General features: G+C 41.2%; 1 protein-coding gene across 5 annotated transcripts in view; it reads left to right on the forward strand.

The window, feature by feature from the left end:
• FILIP1 (filamin A interacting protein 1) overlaps nt 1–18,899 on the forward strand; it is a 131,737-nt gene that overhangs the window by 88,955 nt on the left and 23,883 nt on the right. For all 5 annotated transcript variants that reach the window (XR_006102479.1, XM_042454727.1, XM_042454737.1 and 2 more), the window contains one exon: nt 15,604–18,409. Coding sequence is in view for 4 of the 5 variants with exons in the window: in XM_042454727.1 (XP_042310661.1) it covers nt 15,604–18,409 (2,806 nt within the window). In the remaining variant the exon portion in view is untranslated. The remainder of the gene's footprint in view (nt 1–15,603; nt 18,410–18,899) is intronic.

Raw genomic sequence — 18,899 nt, forward strand, 5'->3', positions numbered from 1 at the left:
CCCTCCACATTTGCAGCTTTGACATTTTTTTGGATTTGATTATTTGTGGATTTGATTAATATATTCTCTCTAGGAAACTCTAGGTCCTCCAGCTTGAGTCTGTGGTCAATGCCCACCAGATGTCACATCGGAGTGCTTAGAGGTTCCTAGAAAAATTACAGTCCGCCCTTCTCATATGCGGGGGATCCGTTCTGGACCACCACCACCACCACCTGTGTATGGGGAAAAGAGTGTATGCCTAGAGTAACAACACATCCTTCTTTTCCAGGACATGTCCTACATTTCAACCTTCTGTCCAGGAAGAATTCCAAAATGCCCTTCACTTTGAGCATGACTAAGAAGCATGCATTTATATTTATATTAGCTTTTATTTTGTAATGCCCTCCATTTTTCTTGAATGTCCTTAATTTCCCAGTGCCTCGTGGATTGCCCCAGATGTTCCAAACAAATCCACTCTGGATTTTTGGGAGGAATATTAATGCAGGGGGAGATGTGAACTACCTAAACGGCAAAATCTTCCTGTATGCTTTCCAAGAGAGGCAGCTCGCCCTTTATTGTAGCCACCAAAATGCAGTCAGGAGAGACTGGAATGGGAATGGGGCCACAGAAACAGATTCAGGGGGACACAGGTGCCCCTAGGTAGTTTGGCAGTGGGACACATGCATCCCACGCCACGTGCTAGCAAAATATTAATATAGGGAGACATGGTGACAAGGTACATGAATAGGAATGCATAGAATGCAAACAGTACTCTGAGGCCCCATTCCCACTGGCTTATAAAGCGGATCAGACATGGATTATGGGTGCATCATTCTCATTTGAGCACACATTCGATCCTCATTGCGCCGATATTGTTCTCATTGGAATTCAGATCTGATCCCCATGTAATCGATTTTTCCTTGGAAAACCCGAATCAGTGTTGGATAAACTGGATTAATTTGACTGCATATTTTCAGAGGTTTTTCCTGTACCTCCCAAGTCTGATTTGGAGCAAACAAATGGGAACGACAAGGGTGTCTGATTCGGGAACTTGAGGATGGGAGGAGCAGTGCTCAAGGGGCTGGCCTGGGGGTGTCACCCACTTGTTCTCTTTCCTGCATTACTGGCGCCATTTCCCCCCGTTCGCATAGCCTTTCCCCCGGTGGAGTGGGAAGCAGGATAAGGCGATCGCATGTGTAGAAAAAATTATTTTTTAAAAATTAAGCTTTTGATCGCTTAGGCGCTCTATCGGGTATCCAAACATAGCAAATTGCTACATTGACCTCCAAAAACGGTAAACACATTACGCCCCCCTGCTCCACATTCATAGACCGATGTGTGAGGAGACCCATTGAAAACCATTTTTAACTTTTCTTTTTTTCTTTTTCCCCCTCTGCCTGAGTGCCTGAGCACCTGAGCGCTTGAACACCTGAGCAGCAGATCGGCTTTGCATTAAATGCCTGCTTGATCGCACCCCAGACAGCCCAGGGAGCAATGGGGGAGGCAAAGGGACTTGGGGGCATAGAGGCTCCCTCTCCTTTCCCCAGAGGGACTGGTAAGACATAGGACAGCCTGGGAGGCAAAGGGACATCGGGGGAATAGAGGCTCGCTCTCATTTCCCAGACGGGAAAAGCGCCTAAGCAATTGATTCGCTGTGACGTCAAGCGCTTAGGCACGTGATTAACAGCTGCTTTACAAAAAAAGAGGAAGTGCAATGGGAACGGGGAGAAAAAAAGTCAAATTACAACCGAGAAAATTTCTATGGGAACGAGAACATGGGTAAAAAAAACCTGGGTCCGTTTGCACCCTTTGGTAATGGGAACGAGGGACCAGATTTGAATACGACTTGGAAAAAAAATCCAAGTCAGAATCGCAGCAATATAAGCCGCTTTTTTTGCCCAGTGGGAATGGGGCCTAGGATTCATCCCCCCCCCCCCCCCCCCCGTTTTGGTGCCTGGGGCCAGATATACCATAGGACCAGATGTGTCCATATGGCTCCAGGGGCTGTAGATATTATAAAGCATGTGACGCATGCATGAGCCTTCAAAAAGCCCATCAACATATGGCGAACCTATGAATTTCATAGAATTTTCTTAGGTGAGGATCCTCAAAGGTGCTTTTCCCAGTACCTTCCTCTGAAAGTTAGCCTACAGCACCTAGTCTTCCCTGGTGGTCTCCGATCTAAGTACAAACCAGGACTTACTGACCCTACATAGCTTCCAAGATCCGAATATCATTGGACTGCAGCTTTCACTATTCCTCAGCATTGCCTACACCAGCTAGGGGCTGCTGGAACTTGCAGTCCAACAACAGTTGGACTCACTAACTCCATTGAGTTCAGTGTATTATAGTATGTGCTGTAGAGAGCAGGGTAGGGAAAGAGAGAAAATTAGAGCTTGGAGAAGTTTTGGACTATGGCTCCCATAATCCCCCTTCCAGCTATAGGACTTGGGTCAAAACTGACCCCAGCTTGTCTTGACTCTATCTTCCTCATAAACTATACCAAGCTATCTCCCCTTCATCCTCACCTTCCCTTGTGTGACATTTTCTCTTTTAGCTTTAAAAATTTGAATCCAGCCACTACAAAAACAACAACACACAATCTCAACACCTCATTGGCAAGTCGGTTTACTATGTTACTTGCTAGACTTTTCCAGTGTAAAAATGCACACACTTTTGCACCCCTGGTGTTTTATTGCACTAATGCAGTAAAACAATAACACTTAAAGCAACAAATTTCAAAAGGAATTTCCTGCTCATTTACTTTGTTTGTTTGCAAATGAACTATCTGAAAATTCTCCCACCTAGGCAATCATGCGGCAGATTTCTTGGCCCCTACATAAAACAGTTAAAGGAGCTGAGAAATTAACAATTCGTATGTTTAGTGAACCATGATGAATGATTGTTACATCCCTACATAGGAACAACAAACACCAATCTCCACTGAGTTCAGTAGGACTTGCTGTCAGGCAAGTATTTGGATGAACCCCCAGCCTTGCTTTCTAACTAAAAACAAATCTCAAGTTCAGTCAAATTCAAGCAAAGCAACTTTGCTTTGATTTTAGAAAGAGGTTGGGGGTCTCACCAAAAGGTCCCCCCCCCCAAACCATCTTTGTTCAGAGTTTGAATTCTTTTCCTTTTCCCTCCCCTCCATACCTCAAAAAAAGAAAGAAAGAAAGAAAGAAAGAAAGAAAGAAACCCACTTACAAAAAAACTGTTCAACATTACCAGCTTTACTTCACAAGCCATACTCCATAAAAGGTAATGAACACATATGAGAGAAATATAGCACACATTTACATGATGGGATTTAAAGGCTGGGGCCTGGTGGAGACTACAGCTTCAGTCCATCAATTCAAAAAGGGGGAGAAAAGTCCCTTGGAGAATGATATAATGTTTTATAACATCTGCCTGGAATGACCTATTTCAAATAAGAGCAATGATTGGTGACGAAGGCCAGTTGTTCAGCTTAAGCTTACTAAGTGCGGGGTTTTTAGGGAATATGATGTAAGTAATATAAAATGTATAGCCTGGAATCAGTACAGCATGCAGTCCCCCTCTTGCATCCAGCATTCTTTTTCAAGGATATGTTGTATTTTTCTTTATTGAATATTTTCCCAAGAGTCAGAATATGACTAATGCAATATATTTATATTAAAAACAGCCTGCTTTCTTCTTTCTTTTGGATTAAAAAAAATAACACAAGCAAACTGAAACCTGCACTGAGAATGGGTTATAGGAACTCACTTACATCTATTAAGCATGAGGCAGGTGGAGGTTTGACAGCTTTTTATTGAAAGATGAAAATTGTCTTGTGGTTTCACCTCTGAGCATTTGTGACTGTAATTAAGACTTTAATTGGTCCTTGGGTGATGCTTTGCTGTTTGTGTGAATTGTATTTTCATGGCAGTAAATAAAAGGCAAATCCTAAGGAACAAATGCTTGTTCTGCCTTTTGTTTGCAGAGTTTTAAGGAATGTCACCATGCAATTGAGGGTAGTCTGTGGATTTTACCTTTGATATTTCTTAAAGGTACCAGATCTGGTCTGATCTTGGAAGCTAAGCAGGGTGTGATGTGGAATGTATTGCTAATTCCCTGTAGTTAGTATTTGGATGGAAGATCACCAATGAATACCAGGTACTGTGCACTATATTTCAGAGGATGGAACTGACAAAACCACCTCTGAGTATTCCTTGCCTATGAAAACCCCGTGAAATTAATGGGTTCACCATAAGTTGACAGGCGACTTGAAGGCACATACATACACACATTGTTATATTGCTGCCTGATTTGACATGGAAGGCAAGGGAGAAGTCAAGACAAGGCTGAATTTAGGCCAGGGCTCAATCCTGGAATTGCATTTCAGCCAAGACAGGAGGTGAAGGTGATGGAGTTCTGGAGGAAGCATTGAGCTACTGAATGCCTTGCAGTCATGCAACTATTGAAGGCCCAAAATGTGTGCATGTAATGGAAGGAAAAACTAATTTCAGAAAACATGTGGAGATTGCAGAAGGATAAAGACTTGGTGCATAACTAGCATCTCCTCCAAATGCATTCTGGTCTGGGAAAATGCAACTGGGCATATACTTACTGGATGGGTGAGTCTATTGTTGTTGTGTGCCTTCAAATTATTTTTGACTTATGGTGACCTAAAGATCATGGGGTTTTCTTGGCAAGATTTGTTCAGAGGAGGCTTACCATTGCATTTCCTTGATGCTGAGAGCATGTGATTTGCACATGGTTACCCATACCAGGTTTCATGGCCATACCAGGTCCCAATTAATTTCACTGGCAGCCTGGCCAAAATATGGTTCTTGTAGAGTGGCCCCTGAAGCCAAATTTCTTCCAAGGCATCAATGTAAATTTGATTGATTTTATAGAAGTCAGAAATTAGCGGGAGTCTTTCTTTGAGGCCAAATGCTATGTCACAGCTGTCCCTTAAAACACACACAACTGCAAATTAGATTGCTATTGCAAAATTAGGTTTGTATATCCCAAACCTACCAAGCTATAAAGGAACACATTCAGTTTTGTCCTGACTTTAGAAGCAGTTTCTGCATCAGTAAATGCTGAAAATTTCAACAAATGTTGAAAATGCAGCCACAATTTCCATTTCAGCTTTGCATCATTGGTAATGTTTTTGTTGTTGTTGTTGTTTTGTGTGCCTTCAAATTATTTCCAACCTATGGCAACCCTAAAGCACAGGGTTTTCTTGGCAAGATTCCTTCAGAGGTTTTTTTGGGGTTTTTTGCTAGTGCCTCCCTCTGAGGCTGAGAGACTATAACTTGTTTATGGTCACCCAGTTGGTTTCCCTGATCAATTAGGGATTTGAACACAAGACACATAATTTCTAGACACAAATGTAATTTTTTAAAAAGCAACAAAGTTTTGTTTTTAAATGTATAGAAAGGCTAATTACAATCGGCCCTTCTTATACACGGATTTTTAATACATGGATTCAAGCATCCACAGTTTGAAAATGTTCCAAAAAAGTATAAATTTCAAATATCAAACCTTGATTTTCCATTTTTTATAAGGGACACCATTTTGCTATGTCATTATATTTAATGAGACTCGAGCATCCACGGATTTTGTTATACACGTGGGATCTTGGAACCAAACCCCAGCGTATAACAAGGGTCCACTGTACATCTATCTTACTTTTGGCTGCGTCTGGAATGAAATCCCTTTACAGCTAGTTTGAGAAAGGTTTACTCTGCTTCCAAAAGGACAGCAATTGCCTCTCCAGCACATGTCAAACAGAACTGGCTGAAGCTCAATTAGTTTGGATGGATAGATGGATTGGGGGGAGCAGTGTTACAAACTGCATTTCTCTTGGACCCCCCCCCCCCCAGCTTCTCTCTGGTCAAGATTTTTCCTTGCTTTCTGAAGTAGTGAAGCTCTGCATACACACCCCTCCTTTCCCTGCCCAAAGTTAAATCTGCACAATAATGCACCATATAAGGGAGGGATGACATCACCAGTGAGTGGTCCCAAGCTGTTTTGCACAACATTCACCTTTCATTGTTCTGATGACATGGCTGGAATGTGATGGCTAATTCCCTGTAGAGCAGGCCCTGCAGACTAGCAAACTCTTGCAAAGCTGGGGAAGGGAGGGGGATGGCAAGGATTTCTCGTTGGAAGAAGGTAAGGAAGCCACAGCACTGCTTTTTATTTTTTTACAAGATTTGTTTGTTTGTTTAGATTCTGGGATGCTAGTTGTTGTTTCTGCACAAGCTTTTATCCCCCCCCCCCTTGTATGTGTGTGAGTAAGTGAGAGAATAGATTTGTCTGGCAGGAAAACTCAGTTGGGAGCTGTTGCAGATAACAGTGTGAAGTAGAGACATGTGCTTAGTTAAAGGGGCAAACAATTCTACAGCTTTTTTAAAAAAATCAAAAGTTACTAGTTCAGATCTGTGTTTAGCTGCCGCTGTTGAAGGATCACATCCTGATTTGCAAGGTAATTTATACCGAATGGTTTCTATTTTGTTTAATGCATGGAGAGATGCTGTGAAGCTTAAACTTTCCTTGGTGTTATTCTGTGGTCCAATTTTGATTTTGCTGTGCAGGAGACTTTTCATTAAAAAAAATTTTTTTTCAGGAAAGGATTAACCTCAGCCAGAAAGAAACCCATCTCAGGTTTAAATCTTCTGTTTCCCACTTGCAAAAAGTTTCTTTTCTTTCTCTTTTTCTTTCCTTTATTGCTGCCCTATAGATAATTTCTTCCAGTTAAAGTGCAAAGTTAAATTGTTTGGTTTCTTTGAGAGTACCATATTGTGAATATTCTGTATGAATGAGGTGCAGGAAATCCAGTAGGGTGTTTGAAACATCCCATTGCTACAGAATAGGGCAATTTGTCAGCTCTGACTTTTTTTTTTTTAAAGGCGATATATCAACTGAACTGATTTTTTAATGGCTTCGCAAAATATCTTAACAGAGACTGAAATAGTGTTTGTGTTTATAATTGTTTGACATTTCTTTTGTTTTAGCAGAATAAAGTGTGCTTCCTTGAAAGGTTTAATTTTATACATCAGCCCTAAGCATACTGTAAGTTGTGTTGCTGCTGCTAAGTAGGTCTCAGGGTGCGTCTACATTGTAGAAATAATGCAGTGTGTCACCACTTTAACTGCCATGGCTCCATTTTACATAATCCTGGGATTTGTAGTTTTGTGACACACCAGAGCACTTTGGCAGAGAAGTCTATAGACTCTGTAAAATTACAAATCCCAGGTTTCCATAAGATTGAGCTATAACACTTAAAGTGGTGTCAAACTGCATTATTTCTACAGTATAGATACACCCTCATTATTTCTACAGTGTCGATACACTCAGTGATTGGACAGGAGACAACATGGGAATCCTCACATGTACGTTACCTTGAGTCCCATGATGGAGCTGAGGTAGAATGCAAAAGATCTTAAAGCAGGTTCCTAAAAACAAACATGGGGCACATGTAGGCTGAATACCGTGTGTGTGTGTGTGTTTAAAATCATAATCATAATCATAAATATGGTGAGGACACAAAGCTAATAATGATACTAAATAGATCATCTTTCTGTTTCCTAAATTCAAACTAATAAAAACAAAGGGAACGGCCAAGTGTGATTCTGAGATTCATTATTCCAAAATGTGACAAAATGCTCAATATTTAAATGAATCTCTTTCAAATATTTGATTATCTCTTGCTTTCATATAAATCAGTTTTTATGATAATTTTATTCTGGATCCTATCAGATTCAGTATACTTACAATAATGAATTATTGCAGTGGTGCATCTTGAGCCAAAGGGCTTCACATACTTTTTAAAGACATATCTTAAAATTAAACATTATGGCAGCCCCATAAGTTAGGCCAGTATGACTATTTCCACGTTATCAATCAAGGATGCAGGGTAAGAAATGCCTTAAGTCACTGAAGACATGCATGGCTTAGGTGATACTTGATCTAGAGCTTTGCTTACCCAGTAAATGTATGTGTAGTGAATGTGCCTTTACATTGCTGGGCAGCTTATGACAACCCCATGGGTTTCCTAGGGTTTCCTTGGAGTTTATCAGACAAGGGAAATTGGAAGTATAATCCAGTGGCAATCCGAATGCAATCATGGGGTTTAACGTTATTGCGTGATAGACTACCACACACAATTTCAGGCAATGGCAAGCTATTTTCGGGCAATGGGGAGTCAGTTCGAACACAATTCGAATTCATGTAAATTTGCTGAACTAGCAAATTCACGTGAATGTGTTCTGGCCCCACTTTCTTTTCATCCGAACTTAAGAGAAATTCCTCCCGTGTGATAAACTCCTTAGACAAGTAATACTCAGAGGTGTCTTTGTCAGTCCCATCCTCTGAAATATAGCCCACAGCACCATGCATCCCTTGGTGCTCTCCCATCCAATTACTAACCAGGGATGACCCTGCTTGGCTTGCACGATCAGACATAGTCTGACTCCTGTAGAGGATTTAGGCTGTCAGTAAATGTGTACTGGACATAAATATGTTTCATTTTATAGAAGTATGTTAATTTTACATCTAGATATTAATCAATTTCTATAAAATGAAACATATTTATACAGTAAATGTATACAGTATGTAAATGTGTTTCATTTTATAGGCATGTATTAATTTTTGATGTAGATGTTACAAATAAACCTACATTTGTACTGTATATACAGTTTATATAGAAAGGCTAAGCGAATTTGGCAGACTTGTAAACACTGTATCAGGGTTGCATAGCACAGCAGCTTTCCTTATGTTAGAGAATCAACACAGCAGAAAAGGTTTCAGTTAAACCTCTTCCTCCTTCTTTCCCTCTTTTCTTTTCATCCTCCTCCTGAATTGAATGAGCACTGAGCCCTAGCTCCGGCATTTCTGTAGTTATATTTACTTAAAAAAGAGTCAGCAGAGTATAGTTGTTTGAGCACTGGGCTATGACTCTGAAGACCAGGGTTTGAAACCTCGCTTGGCCATGGAAACCCACTGGGTGATCTAGGATGAGTCACACACTCTCAGCCTCAGGGAAAGGCAGTGGCAAAACCCTCTGAACAAATCTTGCCAAGAAAACCTCGTGATACGGTTGCCTAAGGGTCACCATAAGTCAGAAACAACTTGAAAGCACACAACCAGCAACAACAACATATTTATGTAGATTGTATTTACTTAGTGTGGCTGATGACAGAAACTTTCAGCAGGCAATAAAACTAGGTGGCTTTTGAAGAAATGGGTCTGCATTTAAGAAATTAGGCAAGGTTTTTGAGAGAGGGCAACACAGTAGTAAAGGCTGCTGCTACCTGAGCTTTCCATTATAAAATTACCCTGCTTTATGCACAGAATTTTACTGAGGGAGTCTAGGTGTTGTAGTTGCCATTTCACCACCTGTTCTACTACTTTCTCCTTTTTTTTTTTTACACATACACACAAACTCTTTAACACACAAATTAATTACAGAGGAAAAGAACAATATCTTTTGGTTGGTATCATTATGAGTCAAAATTAAAAGAAGTGCATCTTGCATAAGTCCTAAGGAGATAGATTTATATTAGCAGGTTCCTTCATGCGCAGTACTTCCTCGATCAGGAATCATGAGTATAAATTAGATGCGCACCTAAATGCACATTAGAATTTTTTTTGTTTTTTATTTATATACCGCTATTCCAAAGATCATAGCGGTGAACAGCAAGCTAATTAGCAAGTGACATCTATCCTTTTCTGAACTGTCCTTCCTAAAAAATTTCAAGTCAGCTGCATGTTGGGATGCTGAGAAAATGGTGCTGTACACTATTAAGCTTTTAAAAACATACCTAAAGCATTTGATCTGGATACCTGTGTTCTTCCCCAAAAGGACAGGGAGTAAGTTGGAATGCCCTGTAATTTGTGAAAATCTTGACTGCATCTACACTGCAGAATTAATGCAGTTTGACACCACTTTAACTGCCATGGCTCAATGCTGTGGAAATCTGGGAATTGTAGTTTTGTAAGATATTTAGCCTTCTCTATCGGAGAGCTTGTGTGCCACAGCAAACTGCAGTTCCCAGGTTTCCATAGGATGGAGCCATGACAGTTGACACAGTATAAAACTGATTGTTTCTGCAGTGTAGATGCAGCCCTTGTTAACCCTCCACCACCTCCACTTTTTTGAAGCAGGGTGGCGCCGGGATTTCATTGATAATTATGAGTTCTTGGTGACTATGTATTGTGGGTGGTGGGTAGAGTGATAGGGAACTCTATGCTCTTGAACAAATATCTTGTGGGGCTGAGTGGCTTATTCAGATCTAAGTGTGTGAGTGAGGATCATGAATTGCTATCTTTTGCTAAGTGCTTATACAGTTTTAAGCACACTTGAAGTGATTGATGATGATGTGAAACTACAGTGTGATGTAACTGCATAAGAGTATCTTTTGCATGGAAACAATTAGGAATATAATAAAGCACTTGAAAACACATTGTGCAGGACACATGCATTTAAGAACCCATGCTGGATAGCTCCCGAGGGGAGGTGACAGCAAGTTTCATGGCTGGCTGGTAAGAGAGGCGCCTTCATACTGCACAATTTTCCTGAATGGAAAGCATTCCTGTGTAGTAAAATGCCTGAAACTTACAAGCAAATCATAATCATGCAACTGTTCTCTACTGAAAGTGTTTTCTGGATATGGAAATGAATTTGATTGCAAAGCATTTTGCATAAGCTTAATAACACACAAGTCAGTTTCCTGTTTGATTATTTCTTCAATAATTTGACACAGATTTTAGCTGTGTATCTTTTTTCAGAATGCGATTATTTAGTTTAAAAATCCAGAGTGGTTTGACATGTTAGGCCTTAAAATCAGAATTATAAAAATATCTTACAGCTTTCCAAAAAAATTATAATATCTTGGATAAATGAAACGTAAACATATTATCTGAATTTCAGTTTTTAGAGGGTTTAATGGGGAAGTATTTCCTGCTACTCACTGTACAGAATAATAAAGCTGGCTATTTCAGGGGAACTAAACTGAATCTGGTGTAGTTTTTGTGGGGTTTTCAGGCTGTGTGGCCATGTTCTGGAAGAGTTCTGGAAAAAAAACAGAAAAAAATTGTGGATGCTGGCTGTGAAAGCCTTCACATTGAATCTGGTATGTTCAGTAGGGAAGTACACATGGATAGCAGTTACACAGTCCCTGTAGCACTTGGTTATTTGTATTCCATATTCCTTTAATGCACTAAGATGGTATAGATGATTCTGGTTGGGTGTCCACTGGCAATATAATAATAATAATAATAATAATAATAATAATAATAATAATAATGAATTTTATTTTTATCCCACCTCTCCATATGATTGAGGCAGGTTATAAAGTGAAAATACATACTTAAAATACCAGTGTGCCTGCATTATATGCGAGCATGACCTACGTGCTAGCACAGATGCTGGCGAAATGTCAGGAAGAACTCTTCTAGAACAGGCCACATAGCCCGAAAAACTCACAAAAAACTATGACTTACGTGGCTTTTGTTAGGAAGGATCGAATTAGGGGAATTTAATTAGCTCAAATTTACGAGAGGTGTGTCCTAACAATGCACGCACAGGATCTTGTCCCTTAGTGTATACCAGAGGTCATCTAGTCCACCACCAGAGAGAAAGAGACTCAAAATGCCAATGAGTTGCAATTAAAATATAAACATTTATTAAAGCCACCCAACAAGAGGTATCACACACATTCAATGCTATAGCAAGGGAGGGGTGAGTAAAGGAAGGAAGGGAGTAAAGGAAGGAAGTCTTCTCCAGGAAGTCGGATGCGATGTAGGATGGATGGTGGATCGCAGCCACAGGAAGGGGAAAGGAAGTGGCGACTGTGGTGGCTATGAGCTGGGTTCCAGCAGGCAAAGCTAACTAGAGGCCCGAGAGACAGTGAGCTGTGGCTTAGCTTGAGTGATTTCAGCGTTTCAGCGGAGCCCAAGGCTCGGGAAACTCAAGCCTGGAGCGGCAGCTCTACAACCAAGGTATCAGGCTCGGAACTTCTGCTCTACAAGCCCACTGAGGGCTGGAATCGGGGTCCTTTTATACCCCTGAACGTATCCTCAGGCTATGGCTACCTGGCGAACAAAGGTCTTGATGGCTATCTTTTGTCTAAGCTGAAACTTACACAATGGATACACAAAGAAGAGGTCTGGCACTTTTCAGGGGAAGACAAATTTCTAGATGGCAGAACTGTTAAGACAATCACTCGTTCATTAGGAGAGAGGCTGCCTCTATTGTCCTCTCATCTTTGGGCAGCCTGCGAAACTTGTAGGGCAACTCCCAAAACTGCTTGCTTAAGGTTTAAAATGTACCTTTTTTTTCCTGTGACCAAGCCTAGCAAGCTTGCTGTCTACGTGGTCAGCTCGCCTTTGGGATAATGGCGGCTTGCGATGGGGTCAGTCAGGGGTCATGATTTTTGATCGCTTGGCACCCAAAATTTATATAAAACCAAACTTGATAACACTTTCAGCATACATTGAAAGCTGTGCCAGAAGAAGGTTCAGCGTGCCCTGGAAGGGGTAATGGTGCGTGCGCCATACCACGCTGCAGGCACAAGCCCCATTCTTTTGAATGGGGCTTGAGCATATGCGGAATTCCCCTTACGTGGGGGGATCCAGAATGGATCCCCTGCGTAAGGTAAGTGCCCACTGTACATAGTTCCATGCATAACTAAAATTACATAATCCCATTATCCCCCTCCTTAAAACCGACTGCAGATTACAACATAACATTATAAAACACAATTAAAAGACTCTGAGCTGCTTCTGGAGCATCATGGACCCAAAGCTGGCACTTGGCACTTCAGAGTGATGCTGGGTGTTTGTCTACACAGCATCCCACTGTGTCACCTATCACTGACATATGGCATTTTTTTTGAGCCTGAAAATTAGGTTCCCAGTGTTGAACACATGGCTGGGTGCCTCATTCTGATCTCAGAGGAATGACTTGTGGCAGTGGCAGGTGGCACAGCCAGAATGCTCTGCATTTTCTGGGAAGATCTGGAAGAAATGACGAGTTTTTCAAATGCAGATTAAGGAAAGGATAAAGGATTTGCTGCAAGACTGCTCTTCCCCTATATGGATAGTTCACAGCCAAATTGGTCCTTTGGCCCTGTGTTGTCTGGATAGGGCAACACAAGGGCAGGGAGAAACCAGATCAGTTTTGCCCAGGAAGACATGCCCTCTTACTCCCAACTTTATGGTCACAACAAAATCTGTGAAGTAGGCACATCTAAAGGAGTGTCATGAGTCTAGTTCAACAGCTCAGTGGGGCCTTAATACAAGAGCTCTTGAATTATCATCAACAATCTAACCATTACATCATGTCTGGATTCCTGCTTTGGTCCAACAAATGCAAAGTTTTACCATAATTAAAAGATGATAGATCTCTGCTTTTAAAAAATAATAATAATTTAAAGGTTTTTTTTTTGGGTGGGGGAGGGTGGACTATCTGAAATCAAGGTACAGTAAGTGAAAACCAGTTCACTTAGGTAAATGTTTAATGGTGATGTAATTTGTGAATGTTCTGTACATCCTGAAAAGTGCCTTACTAATGTAAAACCTCTGTGCACAAAGCTTCCTGCACTATCCCAAGTTGCATCACAGGTTAAAGGATATGGCATATCTATGCATAAGGCTGGGGTAGATTTGTGTCACCCAAAAGTTTTGCACTGAAAGCCCTTTTAGGCATTAATACAAGTTTTTAAAACTCACTTTTTTACTCTGCATATTTTTAGGAAAAAATTGATTTTTTTTAACATATGTGTCATAATCTTGGTGAAATTGGAGGTGGCATGGTCTAACTGAGGAGGTAGGATTAGTCTAGCAAATTTGTTGTGTGTTGCCACTCCGCTCCCTTGTTCAGGGAATAGTAACCAAAGGCTAGCAGGGCTTCTGAAATGGAGGTTTATTTAGTATTTTAAAAACTTTTTTTACATGCAGTTGTCCCTCTGTATTTGCAAGGGTTGGGGTACCTGGCTGTGTGTGCTTTTTCTTGCTCATTCACTCATTTGCTAGCTTGCTCACTTGGGGAAGAGAAGAGATGAAGAGGGAGAGCATATTCTGAACTAGCATTAGCCCCTATTATACTGTGGAGCATAAGGCTGTCCATCTCCTTCACTGCAGTTGCCAGCAATGGAGCCTTTACGGTGGTTGTGGCCACTTTCTTCCCAGCTGAGCCCAGCCATTAGATCAATGTTGAGGGGTCAGAGTGGGCTACCCCCTCACCCATGCTGCTGGGGAGCTTCCATTCTGTGTGTATGTGCAAGAGAAGTGAAATGTGTGGCAGTCAGTACAGTTTGAGTCCAGTTTCTTATGAGTAGGTGGGGCAAATGTGAGGTGACTGTAGACAACTCCTGGGATAATTGAGATGCCTGAAAATTCTCTTCTAGAGACCTTAGAGCAGCCGTTCTCAACTTGTGGATCGCAACCCCTTTGGGGGATTGAATGACCCTTTCACAGAGGTCACCTAAAATAATTGAAAAACACATATTTCTGATGGTCCTAGGAACTGAAACACCACTCCTCTATCCATTTTATAGTTGGGAGTCACCACAACATGAGGAACCGTATTAAAGAGTCACAGCATTAGGAAGCTTGAGAACCACTGCCACCGACCATTGGTAGGAGATGATCCTGTTAGCCATTCTGGTCTAGATAAACCTTTAATCTTATCCAGCAAAGCTTGTGTATTCCTCATTTATGAAAACAGCATATTTGAGAAATCTATATTTTTAAAATATGTATCTTTTGTATTTGTCTTTGAATTGCTGTATTGCAGTAGTATGAATTAATCTAGTGATTTGTGCAAACTGTGTCTGACTTTGAACTGGTTTACTGATCCAAGTTACGGTCTCAGCTGGAACCAAGCCAAAGAGTTTTATACACCCAAATGAATCTGAACTGGAATTGAACTCAAAACTTTAATGATTTAACTTTTGGCTCTTAACACACTAGACAATTTTGGTGTGCAGTCATGTAATCATTGGTGCATAACTAGTCTAAAGAGATGGGGAATTATAAAAAAATGTTTTGGTCTTACATTGCTGTATTACTGGAAAGAGTGGATTTGAACAGGACTGGGTAGCATAAGAAGAGTGTCTCTGGCTCAAACATAAGGCCTATTTAGTGTGGCCTTCTGTATTCACCATGGCCAGTCATATGCTTATGGGAAGTCCACAAGTAGTACACAAAATGAGCAGCCTCTTCCACTGTTGTACCCTTGTACCTAATTTACAGAGGCATACAATAAATTACTGTATAAACAGCAATTCATGGAATATCCTTTAGCTTACTGACTGAACATTATTAGATCATCTTTTTCATTTCTTATTTTTACAGTTTCTTTGAATCAGGAGGATTTGCTCTCAGTCCTTTCATGTCAAAGATGTAAGGCAGCACACACAAGTCTAAAGGGAATAAGCCTGTGCATTCTTTTAAAGACGCCTTGCCCACTATTACCCTTAGAGAAGTAGCACACTGCAACCTATGGCAACTATAAATCTTTGAAAGCACTTACATGTAATAGTGCCTAAAGACAAAAATAGTTTTTAGGAAGCAGGATTTAAAGTTGTTACTGTTATTTTAAGAAAAGAAGTGTATGACCCTATGTGCATTTTTTAATCTCCTCAGATTAAAGAAGCTTCTTGAACAAGAAAAGGTCTACCAAGCCCGCAAAGATAAAGAGCATGCAAAAAGGATCAACAAACTAAGAGAAGAATTAGTCAAACTTAAGTCCTTTGCACTCATGCTTGTGGATGAGAGACAGATGCACATTGAGCAACTTGATCAGCAAACCCAGAAGATTCAAGATTTAACTCAGAGATTAAGGGAAGAAGAGGAAAAACTTAAAATTTTAAGTTCCAAAGCCAAAGAAGATGGGCAAAAACTCATGAAAATAGAGGCAGAACTTGAACACAAGACATCATCATTTTCCCAAGAGCATGAGGAGATGACAGCTAAATTGGTCAGTCAGGAATCACACAACAAACAACTCAGGCTGAAACTAGTTGGTTTAACCCGCAGAATTGAGGAACTTGAAGAAACCAACAAAAGCCTTCAGAAGACTGAAGAGGAGCTTCAGGAACTGCGAGACAAAATAGCTAAAGGGGAATGTGGGAACTCCAGTTTGATGGCTGAGGTGGAAAACCTCCGTAAGCGAGTGCTTGAAATGGAAGGCAAGGATGAGGAGATCACAAAAACTGAATCTCAGTGTAAAGAGCTTAAGAAGAAGCTGCAAGAGGAAGAGCACCACAGCAAGGAACTGAAGCTTGAAGTGGAGAAACTACAAAAGAGGATGTCGGAACTGGAGCGGCTGGAGGAGGCTTTCACCAAAAGCAAATCTGAATGCACTCAGTTGCGCTTGAACCTGGAAAAAGAAAAAAGCTTAACCAAAGACTTGATCAATGAGTTAGAAGTGTTGAAGACACGGATAAAGGATCTGGAGTCTTCAGAAAATAAGTTGGAAAAAGCTGAACTGATCTTAAAAGATGACCTGACAAAGCTGAAGTCTTTTACTGTCATGCTGGTGGATGAAAGGAAAAACATGGTAGATAAGATAAAGCAGGAAGAGAGGAAAGTTGAGGGCTTGAATAAGAATTTTAAGGTAGAGCAAGGCAAAGTTATGGAAGTGACTGAGAAACTCATAGATGAAAGCAAAAAGCTTTTGAAGTTGAAATCTGAGATGGAGGAAAAAGTGTCCAGTTTGACAAAGGAAAGAGATGAATTAATTGGCAAACTGAAGAATGAAGAGGAAAAATCTTCTGAGCTGAGCTGTACAGTGGATCAGTTAAAGAAAAGAATTGATGGCATAGAGAAGGTAGAAAGAGAAATAGCTAGAGATCGAGTTAGAAAAGGACCAGGGCTTAGTGGACAAGAGGATAACAAGATTAAAGAGCTGACGGCTGAAATTGAAAGACTGAAAAAGCGTCTCAAGCAACTGGAAGTGGTTGAAGGAGACTTGATGAAGACGGAGGATGAATATGATCAACTGGAGCAGAAATTTAGGACTGAGCAGGACAAAGCTAACTTCCTTTCTCAGCAGCTGGAAGAAATGAAGCTCCAGATTGCTAAAAACAAAGCAATAGAGAAGGGGGAGGCTGTAAGTCAGGAGGCAGAGCTGAGGCAAAGGTTCCGGCTGGAAGAAGCTAAAAGCCAAGACTTGAAAGCTGAAGTGCAGGCTCTCAAAGAGAAAATTCATGAGCTAATGAACAAAGAAGACCAGCTTTCTCAGCTCCAAGTGGATTACTCAGTCCTTCAGCAAAGGTTTCTGGAAGAAGAAAATAAAAACAAAGTCATGGGGCAGGAGGTGCTGACATTAACAAAAGAGCTCGAGCTGTCGAAGCGCTATAGCCGAGCCCTGAGACCCAGCATGAATGGTAGAAGAATGGTGGACATACCTGTGACATCCACAGGAGTGCAAACTGATGCAATGAGCATTGAGGCAGCAGAAGAGGAAACACCTGCTGTGTTCATTAGGAAATCCTTCCAGGAGGAGAACCACATCATGAGCAATCTTCGGCAGGTTGGGCTTAAAAAACCCACTGAGAGGTCATCAGTGCTTGATAGATATCCTCCTGCAGCAAATGAGCTTACCATGAGAAAATCCTGGATTCCATGGATGAAAAAACGAGAAAATGGTTCTCAGGCCAACCAGGATAAAGGGGCCAGAATACAAACAAGCCCAGAACGTCCAGGAGAGGTTGTACTTTCTCCAAAGCAGGGACAGCCTCTTCATATCCGTGTAACTCCAGATCATGAGAACAGCACCGCTACTTTGGAGATTACAAGCCCAACAGCTGAAGATTTCTTCTCTAGCACCACTGTTATTCCTACCTTGGGGAATCAGAAACCACGGATTACTATCATTCCCTCTCCTCATGTCACATCACAAAAAGGGAAAGGAGGTGAGAACCCTGGAGGCCCAGAGAGAGCAATGTCTCCGGTGACAATAACTACGTTCTCTAGGGAGAAATCCTCAGAGAGTGCCAAGTCTCCATTCACAGAAAGGCCAGTGTCCCCCATTCAGATAATGACTGTGTCTACCTCTGCAGCACCAGCAGAAATTACTGTGTCACCTGAATCACAAGACATGACCATGGGGAGAGCTGTTTTCAGAGTGACTCCAGAAAAACAAACTGTCCCAACTCCAGTCCGGAAGTACAGTGCTAACACGAACATTATAACAACTGAGGACAACAAAATTCATATCCACTTGGGCTCCCAGTTTAAGCGCTCATCTGGTGCTGTTCAAGAGGGAACAAGCCCTGTGATTACTGTCAGACCTATGAATGTAGCAGCAGAGAAGGAGGCTATGACTGGGACTGTCCTTCGTTCTCCCAGGAATAATGTGTCCGCAAGGCCTGGAGCAAGCAAAGTTACAAGTACCATCACCATCACACCAGTTACTACATCATCCACACGAGGAACACAATCCATGGTAAGCCATGCTGACTGTTATAAAGGATATAGTGACGTGACAGGTAGAAAACTGTGAAATGGGGAATTGAGAATCAGAGGGCAGAGAGTTGGACTTTCACCTGAGAGGTCTGAGTAAATCCTAATTCTACGCGGGGGTTTGCTGGCATGGTTCAAGAGCAGTAAGATGCCATGATCTGAAACTGCTTTTCTTCATAAGGAATTTGTCTTACCTCAGAATGATAGCTTGTTTTCATTATTGTGCAGTGAGAACAAGTCAGCATCTGAAACTGTGGTACTACACATGTATCTCTTGTCAAGTCTCTTGGACAGAAAGTTTGACACATATCCCTTAAAAGTATGCTGAAGGCTTCTTTCCTACCCATTTGCTTTTTTCCTGAATGTCAATGGGCAGGTGCCAAATTTTGTATATTGCATCCTTCACAAGACAAGAGGCACATGCTTTTTATACTCTGCTGTATGCACCCAAGTATGGAATGTAAAGTGAATAT

The sequence above is a fragment of the Sceloporus undulatus genome, chromosome 1 (genome assembly GCF_019175285.1).
Source record: "Sceloporus undulatus isolate JIND9_A2432 ecotype Alabama chromosome 1, SceUnd_v1.1, whole genome shotgun sequence".
Taxonomy (NCBI): domain Eukaryota; kingdom Metazoa; phylum Chordata; class Lepidosauria; order Squamata; family Phrynosomatidae; genus Sceloporus; species Sceloporus undulatus.